The following is a 15,393-nucleotide window of genomic DNA, read 5'->3' on the forward strand; positions in this document are numbered from 1 at the left end:
CCGAGAGCAAAATAAGGGCCATCCAAAACGCGCCCACACCAAAAAACAAACTGGAGCTACAGGCTTTCTTGGGTCTCCTAAACTTTTACGCCATATTCCTGAGAGACAAGGCAACGGTCACCGAACCTCTACACCGGTTATTGGCCAAGAATGCACCTTGGGGCTGGGGGAAGGCTGAAGCTTACCACATTCAATGCAGTGAAAAAACTCTTATCCGCGGACAGTTTCTTCATTCAATATAATGCGACGCTACTGCTTGTCCTAGTCTGCGACACATCCCCAATATAATCATTCTAATCACACAATATGGGTGGGACATAGGTAACTATGTGGAACCAGGATAAACACTTCCATTCTAAAATCAATCGTTCTGTTTTTCTCTCTTACTTTAAAACTTGGCCTTAAGAGTTGGTGTGCAACTTGGACTTGGAGAGATGGAAACAAAATGAGTGAAACCCAAACATTTAGTTCCCAATGAAATACTGACACTCATTACTAATGGAAGGAGAAGAGTCTGATTGCCTACAAAGGGGCTCCAAAGCTATGTAGAACATTTTATTTCAATGCACCTTCTTCAACAATCTAGGAATTCTGGGAGATGAAGTCCACAAGTCTTAAAGTTGCCAAGTTTGGAGACCCCTGCATTAGGGGCTCATCACCATATCCTGGGATGATTCATTCTGTTGCATAGGAGGTGTGCCACCTACAACTCCTTCCAACTATTTTCCCAATCCAGACACCTGACTTCTTCCTCAAGAGTTACGGTAAACACCTACAACTAATCCTACAGAAACAGGTTGGAGGCTGGCTTTGTAAAACCAGTTACACAATTGTATCGGACTGGCTGTTTGATGAAATTTTGAAGACCTGTCACTTCCTCTTGCGAAGACTATAAATCTTGCTACTACCAAAAAATTAAATAGTTCTAAAAGAACTATTATACATCACAGGATTGTGGTGACAGGAGGAGGGAGCAATAAGTAGGTCACTTTGGGTTTCTGTTACAAAAGGCACAATAACAGTGACCTAAATTATAAAATGGACCTCAGAAGGTTAGTTCGTGAGCCACCCCCTAATGGCCTCTGTGGGAAATTAGCTGTTAAACTATATCACTGCTGGTTGTCTCTCCTTCTCCTTCTCTCTTCCCACACTTCTTCCTTCCAGGTTAAGAAAGTGAGTTGACTAACAATATGGGTGGGACATAGGTAACTATGTGGAACCACAATAAACACCTCCATTCTAAAATCAATCCTTCTGTTTTTCTCTCTTACTTTAAAACTTGGCCTTAAGAGTTGGTGTGCAACTTGGACTTGGAGAGATGGAAACAAAATGAGTGAAACCCAAACATTTAGTTCCCAATGAAATACTGACACTCATTACTAATGGAAGGAGAAGAGTCTGATTGCCTACAAAGGGGCTCCAAAGCTATGTAGAACATTTTATTTCAATGCACCTTCTTCAACAATCTAGGAATTCTGGGAGATGAAGTCCACAAGTCTTAAAGTTGCCAAGTTTGGAGACCCCTGCATTAGGGGCTCATCACCATATCCTGGGATGATTCATTCTGTTGCATAGGAGGTGTGCCACCTACAACTCCTTCCAACTACTTTCCCAATCCAGACACCTGACTTCTTCCTCAAGAGTTACGGTAAACACCTACAACTAATCCTACAGAAACAGGTTGGAGGCTGGCTTTGTAAAACCAGTTACACAATTGTATCGGACTGGCTGTTTGATGAAATTTTGAAGACCTGTCACTTCCTCTTGCGAAGACTATAAATCTTGCTACTACCAAAAAATTAAATAGTTGTAAAAGAAGAGACCATCCCTTGCCAGCCATTGAAGGAAAGAAAGGTAATATACTTATTTTTCTTTTATTTTACTCTGCATATTGGCACTAAGGTTTTTTTTTAAAAGGGAAGTTAAGAAAAAGGTGAAAGTGAATCCAGTCCCTATTGTTCTTGGAAGGGGATTATATTTATTAAATGTCATTTCTGTTTAACAGAGAACACTTTCCTTGATTATCTACATGTCCTTTGCTTAGTTTAAGTTCTTTCTGTATATCTAGCAATTATTAAAGGGAGGGTGGGTGGGTGGGAGGGAGGGAGAGTTTGGTCTAGTGCTTAAGGCACCAGACTAGGAACCAGAAACCATGAATTCTAGTTCTGCCTTAGCCATAAAAACCAGCTGGGGGATTTTGGGCTGGTTATTTTCTCTCAGCCTAACTCACCACACAGAGTTGTTGTTGTGGGGAAAATAGGAGGAGGAAGGAGTATTACATGTGTTCGTCCCCTTGAGTTGTTTATAAAAATAATAATGGTAGGATATTAAATAAATGTATAAATTACATCCAGAAGCCAAAGACTAAAATAGAGAGGTTGGCTGGCTAGCAGGATAAACAATTTAACTTTTAAAAATGGCAATAAATCTCATTTCGTACAATGGGACAAAATTCTGGAAAGATAAAAAATGTTTTTAAAGTTTACAGAGTTACAGAATATCAGAGTTGGAAGGGACCTTGGAGGTCTTCTAATCCACTTCTTGCTTAAGCAGAAGATCCTATATACAATGACAGACAAATGGCTGTTCAATCTCTTCCCACAACTTCTGGAGGCAAGCTGTTCCACTAAGTAAATTGTTCTCACTGACAGGAAATTTCTCCTTAATTCTAGGTTGGATCTCTCTTTAATAAGCTTCCATCCGTTATCTGCCCTCAGGGGCTTTGGAGAATAAGCCAATCCCCTCTTCTCTTGATAGCCCCTCAGAGAATAGAATAGAATAAAATAGAATGGAATGGAATGGAATGGAATAGAACAGAATAGAGCTGGAAGGGACCTGGGAGGTCTTCTAGTCCAGCCCCCTGCTCAAGCAGGAGAACCTATAAGGTGGGTTTATACAGCATTGGAATAATCTCTTATTGGTTGTAACTTTTTCCAGGTCCACCGACTCGTCCTACTGTTGCAATGCCTTGTCTGCTATGTCCGCCTCTCTTGTGCTGCCTCCTCCTCCTCCTTCCCTTTCCATTAGCCTCCAGTTCTGCGTCTAAAGGAGACACAGTGGTCAGAACCAGCAGTGGCCCCATTAAGGGCAAGCAGTTCCTGGCTGGCATTGGGTCTGTGACAGCCTATCTAGGCATTCCTTATGCTAAGCCTCCACTGGGGAAGTTGCGTTTCCAGAAACCTCTTCCACATCAGCCATGGAAGCAAACATTGGAAGCCACCAGTTTTGGCAATTCCTGCCCTCAATTTATTTTCCGGGATGTCCCTGAAGCAGATATATGGTCTCCTAAAACACCACTGTCAGAAGATTGCCTTTCCCTCAACATCTGGGTGCCACACCCACAACCTTCTTCACCAGTCCCTGTTTTGGTCTGGATACATGGAGGGAGTTTTTTAATGGGCACATCTTCTGTGGACGTGTTAAATGGGGCACCTTTGGCTGCCGCTGAGAACGTCATTGTGGTCACCATCAATTATCGCTTGGGAGCCCTGGGCTTTCTGTACTTGCCACCAGCGGCTCCAGGGAACCTCGGCTTATGGGACCAACAGCTGGCCCTGAAGTGGGTAAAAGAGAATGCAGCTGCCTTTGGGGGAGATCCTTCTCGGGTGACCATTTTTGGCCACAGTGCTGGAGGATCTTGTGTGAATTTCCATCTTCTTGCACCAAAAAGCCAGGACCTTTTTGCCCAAGCCGTGATCCAGAGCGGTACAGCCAATGCCTTCTATGCTTGGAGGTCTCCTGAGGAAGCCAAACAAAAATCACTGGAATTTGTTCATCTACTAGGTTGTTCCAAGGACAGTACTATCAGCATCGTGCATTGCCTGCAATCAAAAAATGTTTCTGAACTTATTCGGCATGAAATAGCTCTGTTCTTAAAAGGTGGCATCCTTTTGAATATTCCCTTCAGGCCGACCGTAGATAGGGAGTTTTTGCTTGGTGATCCAGAAAAGCTCATGGAGGAGGGGCAAATTCAGGCCAAACCTGTCCTCATAGGTGAAACCTCTGATGAAGCAGCCTCATTTGTCCACTTTGTTTTCCCTAACATCACCCACAATCTCATCAACCAGGAGCAGCTTCTGAAAGGGATAAGAATGTTGGTGCCAAATGCAACTGAAGATTTTATTCAGACTATTGCACTGAAGTACAGTGGAGGAAATCACGGCCCAGCACAATACCGCTCTGCTCTGTCCCACTTCTATACAGATCGGATATTTGCATGCCCAATAAGGGAAGCTGCAGGAAATATCAGGAAAACTGGGAGTCCTGTATATGCCTATTTATTCGCACATCGCCCTTCATGGTCAGTTTGGCCTGAATGGATTGGAGCAACTCATGGTGCTGAGATTCCTTTTGTTTTTGGAACCCTTGAATCTACGCTGCCTTTCAATCAAACATACACAGAGGCTGAAGCCAGACTGAGCCATAAGATGATGCACTACTGGGCAGAGTTTGCCAGAACTGGGTAAGTAGTTCACTTTATTTCAAAAATTTGTATTTTAAATCTAAAGAAAGCCTTTCCATTCAACAAATGCACTTTATATCTAAAGCAATGAAGCCATAAAGTAATGCATGCTATTCCTTTGCATATGTTTACAGGTTGTGTTAATACAAGTAGTTCATGATTTACATGGGACTAGAATTTCTGTTGCTAAGCAAGATCGTTGTTAAGTAAATCATACTGTCAGTGTTCCAACTTATGATTTTCCCGTGAAATGCAGGAAATGCAGAACTACATAGACAAGAACTTACAAAGGGGTTTCATTGAGCCAACTAAACCACGGGTAGCGGCACCGGTCTTTTTTAAAGAGAAGAAAGACGGCTCTATGCACCTGGTGGTTGATTTTAGAGCTATCAACGCCATTTGCATACACAACTTATATCCCCTGCCCCTCATGAAGGACATACTAGCCCACCTGGCTAAAGGAAAAGTGTTCACCAAACTGGACCTTCGAGAAGCTTACTACCGAATACACATCAGAAAAGGAGATGAGTTGAAAACCGCATTCAACTGCCCCCTGGGGAATTTCCAGTTCAAGGTAATGCCCTTTGGACTGCAAGGAGCCCCGGCAGTGTTCATGCAGCTGATAAATGAAGTCCTACATGAGCACCTTTACAAAGGGGTCCTCGTCTACCTGGACGATATCCTCATCTACACGGAGACCATAGACGAACACATAGCCCTCGTCCGCCAAGTCCTAGAAAAACTGCTAAGGGCGAACCTGTATGTCAAACGGTCAAAATGCGAGTTCCACCAATCACGACTAGACTACCTAGGCTACCGAGTATCAAACGAGGGAATAGAGATGGACCCAGCCAAAGTCCAATCAGTTCTACAGTGGCAGCCCCCTCGCACCTGCAAAGCTTCCTAGGGTTCGCAAACTTCTACAGACAATTCATCCCCTCGTTCGCAAGAATTGCCAAACCTCTGACAGACCTCCTAAAGACAGGAAGTCCGATGACGAAACCCTGCCCGGGACAACCCCTGCAGTGGGACCTGACCTGCCAACAGGCATTCGAGACACTAAAAAAGATGTTTGCAAAAGAACCTGTCTTAAAGCATCCTGACCCTGAGCAGCCCTTCGTCATCCAAGCAGACGCAAGCGATGTGGCAGTGGGGGCTGTGCTGCTCCAAAAGAACAGCCAAGGTAATCTACAACCTTGCACCTACACCTCCCGCAAGCTCACCAACACGGAGAGGCAATGGGCGGCGTGGGAGAAGGAAGTGTTTGCAGTGAGATGGGCATTGTTGACCTGGCGGCACCTACTAGAGGGAGGCCAGAGACCGTTCGAAGTCTGGACTGATCATAAAAACCTGGAGGCCCTCAGAACCCCACGGAAATTGTTGCCCAGGCAAGTCCGGTGGGCTCAATACTTCAATCATTTCAACTTCGAGCTTAAGCACATCCCAGGGGGGAAGAACTTCCTGGCTGACAACCTCTCCCGGATGCCCCAATACAACAGTGAGCGGGAGCAGGTAGTGAATGCCATCATTCCCTCCACCCAAGCAGCGGGTTAGGTGGTCACCAGATGACAACAACGCGACCAGCAGGGCCAACCTGCAAGTGATTTAACTACAAGACTCAAAAATGAAACAGCGACAGACCCCTGGTTCCGAGACAATCAACATCTCTTGACGAAAAGAGATGACCTCGCATGGAAGGGGACAAAGCTCTATGTCCCACAGACTCTACGCACCCTGATCCTCAAGAGGAGCCACAACGTTAAACCAGCGGGACACTTTGGGTTCCTAAAGACTCTGCACCTAGTACAAAAGCAGTTCTGGTGGCCCCACATGAGAAAGGACATAGACAGTTATGTAAAAAGTTGCACCATTTGTGCCACAATGAAGAAAAGACCAGGGTGCCCTCCTGGACTGTTGCAACCAGTAGCTGAACCGACAAGACCATGGGAGGAGATTGCGATGGACTTCATAGTAGACCTACCGAGGAGTAGTGGAAATACAGTGATTTGGACTGTAATAGACTTATTCTCCGAACAGGCACACTTCATTCCTTGCAGCAGACTGCCCTCAGCCTGCCAGTTATCCAAACTGTTCCTGAAACTGACTTCCTGTTGGCTCCATGAGCTTTGCTGATGCTCTTTCACTAGCGCCCGATCCCCGGCACCATAAATGCTGCCAGAACAGCTGAAAAACAGCTGTCTGGTGGCGAAAAACCCTCTCCCCGGGCAAATGGGAGAGAGAAGAGCTGACAGGTGGAGGTAGAGCCCCCTAAGTGCACTAGGAGAAATCCTGGGGCGCGAAGGGTGTGGGCTCCCTATTGAAGCCTGTCAAGCTGCTCCGGACCAGGGACAACTCCGCTAAAGCAGAGCTAGAAGCCGCGACCAAAATCTGCTGAAAACAACTGGGGGGACTTTTAACATCTTTACTTTGATTGCAGACAGAGCAAATCAGGAGAAAAAAGGAAAAAATTGCAAGTAATACTTTAACTCCGTTTTAAAATGCAGAAAATGGCGTCTGAGAGTGGGAGGAGGAAGCTACTAGGGAAAGTGCTTGTTAATGCTTGTTAATGTTTGCAACAGTGATACAGCTACTGGATTACACCTTAAGACAGTGTTTCCCAAACTTGGCTATTTTAAGATGCATGGACTTCAATTCCCAGAATTCCCCAACCAGTATGCCTGGTTGAGGAATTCTGGGAGTTGAAGTCCATACATCTTCAAAGGGTCAAGTTTGGGAAACACTGCCTTAAGAGAAAGTTTTAAAGTGGAAGCGTCCAGGAAAATAATTTGGTATCGAGGAAAAGAATTTAGTACTGACTTTAATTAAAAGTTTGCTTTTATACTGTGTGGAAAATAGTTGGAATTGTCGTCCTGATAGCTGGATGAATACAAAGTGGCTGAAATATGGCTGACATCAGGGCTGGTGAATCAGCAAATTCTCAAGCTGTGACTGTTCATGTTTTTCAAGAACTCTTAGACTCCTTTAATTCTGCTCTCTTGGATACAATTGAAAGAGCTTTTTCAAAAAACAGCTTGGAAAATCATAAGCAGTTGTTGGCGGGATCAGCAAATTCTCAAGCTGTGACTGTTCAGGTTTTTCAAAAATCTCTAGACTTTTTAAATTCTGCTCTTCTGGATACAATTGAAAGAGCTTTTTCAAAAAACAGCTTGGGAAAACATAAGCAGTTGTTGGATGGCCAGCAGGAAATTACTCAGAGGAGTTTGTTTTTGGAAAAGCAAGAGGCTGTCAGGATTGAAAGGCAGGCTGACACAGTCAAAACAATGGTTTTGGCGGACGTTTCCATTCAATTGATAGAAAAGCAACAAACAGACTCTTTATTGCAAGCTGACAACCTTTATGGCAACAAATTTTGGCTATATGGACAAAGGAATGGACTGAATGATTATACAAACAAGAAGAGTCGAAATGGGGATTTCAAATTAGAAAACGTGACCTCAAGAAGAGAGCGAGTATTTCAGAAACATCAACCTCAAATCAACATTTTAAAATTTTCAAAAATAAAATTGGGGGGACTGTTGAAAGAATTTATTAAAAAAAAGGATTGGAAAAATATAGAAAGAAGAGAAGAACAGAAGATTAAGAAAGATATCTTCCTGTAGATTTTGAAATTTGCATTTGGCAAATATGTGTTTTAATGGTATTAAACTGGTTGTTGGGGGCCAAACTCACTATGAAGTGCAGCGAATTCTTGATTCAAGATGGCACAGGGGTCGCCTCCAATACTTAATTAAATGGAAGGGTTACCCGTTGTCAGAGGCTTCCCGGGTGAAGAGCTCAAACATCCAAGCTGACCGCCTTATAGCAAAATTCCATGCAGACCACCCGGGCAAGCCGGGGGGGGGGGATACACCCAAGGGGGGGATAACAATACTTAACTTGTTGTGTTTCTTTTTCTTTTGAGGCAGGCTGCGTTGGAGAAATGAAGGGAGAGGGGCTGGATGTCAGCGTTCCAACTTATGATTTTCCCCCAGCACTGACATGAATGAGAGAAGCCTTGTTATAATGCTGGGATGAACCTTCACCTAGTTTCCTTTAGCCCGGCAGATAAAGTCACCTAAGTGATGGAGGAAGGGGGGAAATTCCTGTGACTGCAAAGAGCTTGGGATGAAGAGATGGATCTGGATGATGGCCAATGAGACACTGGGAAATAATGAGCAGAGAGGGAGGGTTTTGGAAGGGGGTGCCAGTGCTGGCTGCAGATGAGTTCAGGAATGACGTAGTTTATTCTTAAATAAAAGAAAAGATTCATCAAAGACTTTGCGTTTGAGAATGAAATTTATTTGAGATAACACCGAAACCTGACACATACCCAATTTTAAAACCTTTCTTACCACAGTTATTAAGCAAATAACTGCAATTTTTAAGTACAATATATGATTATGTGAATCCAGTTTCCTTCACTGACTTTGCTTGTTGAAAATCAGCTGGGAAGGTTGCAAATGGCGATCATGTGACCCTGGGACATTGCAACCATTGGAAATACATACCAGTTGCCAAGCAGCCAAATTTTTATCACGTGACCATGAGGATGCTGGAATAGTTGTAAGTGCAAGGACCAGTTGTAAGTCACCTTTTTCAGTTCCATTTTAGCCTTGAATGGACGTTAAGTGAATAGTTGAAAGTCAAGGATTACCTGTACTGGAAAAAGCCCTGAAATCTTTAAGGATTCTTAATAATGTCACTTATAGATAATTGTTCTTTTATGAGTTCAGTGGTATCACACATATTCCCGGGTACATTATTTCTCCAAGTGGAATAAAGGAGGCGAAAGGGAGATAAGAAACAGAGCATTACTCTACCATTAAGAGAACAAGCAAAGGCTTTCAAGGCAGTAAGTAGTGAAGGGGAAACTCACAGGATGGAGGGTGCCCAGGGTGTGAGGCTTGGGACTGGCAGGTCCAAGAGTCTATGAGGAGCTGACCTGGGTTTCGATCAGCAAGGAGGAGACACAAGAGATTCCACCAAGCCAAACTCCACCCCTCCCTCAAAGTCCCCTTTGGGAGTTCCTCTTGGCTGTAGTTTCTCAAGTCAAAACCAGTCTCTTTGGAAAAGAGCTACATCAGAATAACAGAGTTGGAAGGGACCTTGGAGGTCCTCTAGTCCAACCTCCTGCTCAAGCAGGAGACCCTATTCCACTCTGGACAAGTGGCTGTCCAATCTCTTCTTAAAAATCTTCAGCTATGAAGCACTCATAACTTCTGAAGGCAAAGCTGTTCCACTGATCAATTGTTCTCACTGTCAGGAAATTTCTCCTTATTTCTAGGTTGTTTCTCCCCTTGATTAGTTTCCATCAATGTCCTTTTCTTCCTCCTTAGGAATCCCACTGGGTCAGCAGCCAGCAAGGATAAGTGGCCACTCTATAATGCCACAGAGCAGAATTTCTTCCTTCTTAATACTGAGCCATTCCAGGAAAGGGTGATAGAGCACTGCGATTTTTTAAAGAGCCTTTTTTCAAAGGCTGAAGAAACACGTAAGTTCAACTATTAGTTCTGCCTTTGGAAGGGAGTAGTGGTTGATGAAAAAGATATTTTTAAAAATCATTTATATATCAAATATAGAGATCGCCCATCTCACTCATAGAGCAATTTCTAAAAATTGCTTTTATTGCCACTCTTTGCTGAAACATACTCATTTGAATTCAAATTTGTAATGCTAGTGATAAATTTTGTAGAGCAAACGTATTTCATGACGTCCCAAGAGTTGGGTTTCTAGTAATGTCCTCTAAGTAAGCCTTAGTTGCTCACATAAATATAACAACAACAAAAACAATAACGAATCCCAAAACATCTGGATCACTTCTTGACCACCATCGTCATTGACAAAATCTCTCTCAGTCAATTGCAAAAGGCAGCTTTATTTGGAATAGCTTAAATCCTGCAATAATAACTTTAATACCATCAAAAAAATCTGCCCATCCCAGTTTTTTTGGAAGGACAGAGTAGGTAGACAAAAATGTCAAATCCAGTCTAAACATCTGGCTGACCATGTGATGAACAATAACGTTTTGATATATATTTAATAAATATATATTATGCCATGCATCATGGAATCCGAAGAATCCTACTTCTAGATTCAGATTCTTTAGTGATAAGATGTACACCTTATCTTGATATTTCATTTTTCTTTGTTCTGCAGAGCAGTCCAAAGGTGATTCTGTTTCATTGGACTAGGAAGAAGACAGCAGGTAGGAATCCAGTGCTTGGTTGTAGTAATGGCTGACAATTGGGATCAAGATGGATGATTTCAGAAGGGGACTAGACTTCTTCCTAAATAGTAATTTCACATCGGCATTTCAAACCATTTTTAAGTAGCACTTTTGTGGCTCAGCTTCACTGTGTGAAATGGAAGCTCTCCAAGCTGTTGCCAATGGCCTTTGTGGAAGAGGAACCTGGAGAAACCTCTAGATCTCAGCATAAACAAATAGAGATCTTGGGCATAGGGAAGGAAGCAATGAGCCACCAAGAGTAATTTACAGAGAAGATTATGCAGTGCTGAAAAAGAGAAAGCATGAGAATGAAATTCAGCCTGTGGGGGAAATCAGTTTTCATATGAATGGGACTATTTAATAGGCAAATGGAGACATTGGGAATGTGTCCTTGTAGCCCAGTGATAAACATTATCAGAACATTCCCATAGGCACCCCTTAATCTCAAGATGCAAACATTTCTTTTAACGAAGACCATTGTCCTCTCTAGGTAACAGAAGGACAGGAAGTAACTTGAGATCAGTTAGGTTATTAATTACCAATGTGTATGCATGCATATAAATCCCCCTCCATTTTGAAATGTATAAATATGAGTGAATCTGTCAGGTCTGCCATCGCAATGACTTCAGCCTACTTCACTTCACTGGCATCTTGTGATAAAATGCAGTGAGGGTGAGGGAGAATGGGGATGCAGGGAAGGGAGATGACAGGATGACAGAAACCAGAGGTGTCAATCTGGAACAGGTCGGCTGATCCAATAACATGAGCATGAGAATGGAATGTGAAACTCCACCAAAGAAGCACCAAACCTTAACGCTGTTACCAAAACTAATATTATTGGAGTCTTAAGACTGGTCAAGATGGGAGGACCTGGGAGAAGGGGAAAAGGCAGGCTTTGCACAGGAATACTCAGATCCAGCTTTTCTTGCGCTGTAACCACTTGACTTTAGTAAAAGTATCCCTTTTGCTACAAATATATTTGAGGGTTTTTCTTTCCTGAACATCCAAGCTGGGACAAGCCTGACAGCATCCCTTTCTCTGCAAGAGTTCCTCCCACTATTTTCTCGAGGGAATTTCTCCAGTGCACACAAACAAAAACAGTAAATACTGCAGCAAGCCTTGATTACGTGCTTTGGGTCCTGCATTTTGATTCCACAAACCCCTCCATGTTTAGTATAAGGGGAATACAGAGCACCTTAGGTGGACCTTTAAGGTTAAGATTACGGCACCAGGCTAGACATCAGGAGACTGTGAGTTCTAATCCTACCTAAGCCATGAAAGCCAGAAAGTTACGAATAGAGCTTACAGTCTGGTAACTTTTAGCCTGATGCCTTAATGTCAAAAACCCATATAAGGTGCTCTGTGTTCCCCTTTTAATAAATAGGCTGACTTTAGACTAGTCACTCTCTCTCAGCTCAACTCACCTCATAAGGTTGTTGTTGTTGGGAAAATAGGAGGAGGAAGGAGTGTGGGGTATGTTTTCCACCTTGGGTTATTTGTAAAAATAATAAAGGTGAGATACATGTAATAAACAAAAATAAATAAAATTATCTTACTACAGAGAAGAGCATCCTGGAATCTCTGCTTTGCCTGTGTCTTGAACTGGCCTACTACGAAGGCTGCCACTTAGGTTAAACCTCTTTGAAAATGGCAGCCATATCTCAAAGGCACCATTTGAAAACCTAGCAACTGTTTTGGTGGCTTCAGAATAACGGTTGTGTGTTTATTTCTCTCAGGAATCAATCAAGACTTCTCTTTAAAGCCTGGGCAAATGATGACAAGCTGCACCAGAGAACCTTCCAGAAGCATCCATTGTCCTTTCAGAGACTGACTGGTGGGAACTTGGAAGACAAATAAGGAGACAACTAAAACCCACATCACTTTTGCTGTTAAAATAATAAATTGCTAGGAGTAATTTGTTATATCTTGATTTGAGACAGGCTTTTAATTAATCCAGCTCCCTCAAAAAAGAACCTCTTAATAAATACTGTTTGAATTCTTAGGATAAACATCCTTTTATTTTCACAATGAAGGGAAATAGTAATAAGGATATGATAAATAATAGTAGAATATAATATACTGGAATACTATAATTAGTAGAAATTTGTTATTCTGTAAACATTTGTTTCCTGTAACACATATATGCTACATTATGCCCTTGTATTTGTATTTCCTGAAAGTAACTTCCTGCAACAAACATATGCTGTATTAGGCCTCTGTAAAGTATCTGGAATTTGTCAAACATATGTTCCTGCCATCAATTTGAATCCACATCAGTCTTATTCCTGTTTTTCTCCTGCCATCCAAAGCCTGGTACCAGTGGTGGGTTTCAAAAAAACCCAGTTCTGTGGGCATGGCTTGGTGGGCGTGGCATGGGAAGGATACTGTAAAATCTCCATTCCCTCCCCACTCCAGGGGAAAGATACTGTAAAATCTCCTTTCCCCCCCAATCCAGGGGAAGGTTATGCAAAATCCCCATTCCCTCCCCACTCCAGGGGAAGGATACTGTAAAATCTCCATTCCCTCCCCAATCCAGGGGAAAGTTACTGCAAAATCCTCATTTTCTCCCGATCAGCTGGGATTTGGGAGGCAGAGAATAGATGGGGGCGGGGCCAGTCAGAATTTTTACTTCCGGTTCTCCGAACTACTCAAAATTTCCACTACCAGTTCTCCAGAACTGGTCAGAACCTGCTAAAACCCACCTCTGCCTGGTACTTATCTCAGTTTGGTGCTGTATACATCATCTGGGGGATAATTTACACCTCAGCCCTAATTTACACCTTTGATCTGTGTTGTTGGGCGCTCAGTTTCCTTCCCTGCAGCACCAGGGGGCCTAGTGGCCAATTGGGAGAACAAAGGAATACTCAAGGATAAATAAGAGGCATCTATCCTTTGCAGGGCTATTGGATACAAACCTAAATTAGGAGGCAGCAATTGGGGACTTAACTGGTGTTTCTAACAGTATAAAAAGGATGCCATACCTTCTCTGAGGTGTGGCTTTTCCTTACAGGTCTCTTTTTGTATATGTTTACCCAGCTTTTCACTTTTGATTAAAATTAAACGCTGATTCTTTCTCACAAGCCTCCACTTCAGTTCTTTTGGCTCATTGTTGGCTTAAGCACATAGCCAGACCTTACAACAACAATGTAAGAACTTGATGCAATATGGAAAAACGAAGGAAACAGAAATTCTGCCAAATTTGGCTATAACCTAATGACACACATAGGGCTGAGCTCCTTAAATCTAATAAATGGGCAGGTTTGATATTCTAGGTCCATGATGGTGAACCTATGACACGCGTGCGACAGGTGGCATGTGTAGCCATATCAGTTGGCATGTGAGCTGAGCTCCAGTGCACATGCGCGAACCAGCCAACTGGCTTTCGGGCCTTCTGGGCCCATCAGAAGTAGGGAAACAGGCTGTTTCCTGCCTCCAGAGGGCCTCGGGGTGGTGGTGGGGAAGGCTGTCCCCAGCCACCAGAGCCTCTCTAGGAGTCTGGGGAGGGCGAAAACGGCCTTCCCCACATCCTCTGGAGGCCCTCCAGAGGCCAGAAACAGCCCCTTTGCCAACTTCCGGTGGGACCAGAAGTTGTCAAATGGGCCATTTTCAGATTCAAATTCTTGAATACAGCTCATCTGTCTGGAACCCACATTGCATATTGGACATTAATACAATCGTATGAGTCCAGAGATATTTCACGAGAAGAGTCCTCCACTCCTCTACCTGCAGCAGAGTACCTTATGCCACCAGACTTGAAATTTTGAGCTTAGACAACCTAGAACTTTGCCAGCTGATTTTCGGGCCTGATAGGTTCACCATCACGGACATATACTGTACCAGTGGTGGGTTGCCCCCGGTTCAGACCAGTTTGCAAGAATTGGTAGTAAAACCGTGAGAGGCCCCGCCCACTGCCCCACATGTCGTCATCGGTGATCTGTGCATGCACAGAAGCAAGGAGCGCGCGCAAGCAAAGATCTCGTTCCGAAACGGTAGTAAAGATAAGTAGAACCCACCCCTGTACTGTACCTGTGCATTTTGGTTTTCTTGCCTCAGTGTAGAATCTTACTTTTTTCACCATTGAATTTCATTTCATTTCATTTCATTTTATTTATTTATTTCATCAAGCATGTATTAGATAACAGATATAAGTATAAACATAATTACATATACATGAAATGGATACAAATAAAAGGGAATATTAGGACAGGGACGGTAGGCACGCTGGTGCGCTTATGCACGCCCTTTACAGACCTCTTAGGAATGGGGTGAGGTCGACAGTAGACAGTCTAAGATTAAAGTTTTTGGGGTTTGGGGAAGAAACCACAGAATCAGGTAGTGCATTCCACGCATTAACAACTCTGTTACTGAAGTCGTATTTTCTGCAATCGAGTTTGGCGCCGTTTACCATAAGTTTGTATCTATTATGTGCTCGTGTATTGTTGTAGTTGAAGCTGAAGTATTCATTGACATGTCGGACATTGTAGCAGATAATTAATTGTATTACGCTTAGGTCAGACCAGTGGTGAAATCCACATTTTTTTACTACCGGTTCTGTGGGCGTGGCTTGGTGGGCGTGGTGTGGTGTGGCTTGGTGGGCTTGGTGTGGTGGGCATGGCAGGGGAAGGATACTGCAAAATCCCCATTCCCTCCCCACTCCTGGGAGAAGGATATTGCAAAATCTCTATTCTCACCCCACTCTGGGGCC

At 43.3% G+C, this 15,393-nt stretch overlaps 1 protein-coding gene across 1 annotated transcript; it reads left to right on the forward strand.

Moving 5' to 3' along the window:
* The first annotated feature begins 1,698 nt into the window (after positions 1 to 1,698).
* On the forward strand, positions 1,699 to 13,768 carry LOC117656570 (cholinesterase). The gene is made up of 5 exons (XM_060691090.2): positions 1,699 to 1,854; positions 2,938 to 4,462; positions 9,799 to 9,953; positions 10,619 to 10,667; positions 12,425 to 13,768. The coding sequence occupies exons 2-4, from the start codon at positions 2,964 to 2,966 to the stop codon at positions 10,651 to 10,653; spliced, it is 1,689 nt and encodes a 562-aa protein (XP_060547073.2). The 5' UTR covers positions 1,699 to 1,854; positions 2,938 to 2,963; the 3' UTR covers positions 10,654 to 10,667; positions 12,425 to 13,768.
* Positions 13,769 to 15,393: the final 1,625 nt, after the last annotated feature.

Source organism: Pantherophis guttatus, chromosome 2, assembly GCF_059756535.1.
Source record: "Pantherophis guttatus breed Tessera chromosome 2, ASM5975653v1, whole genome shotgun sequence".
Lineage (NCBI taxonomy): Eukaryota > Metazoa > Chordata > Lepidosauria > Squamata > Colubridae > Pantherophis > Pantherophis guttatus.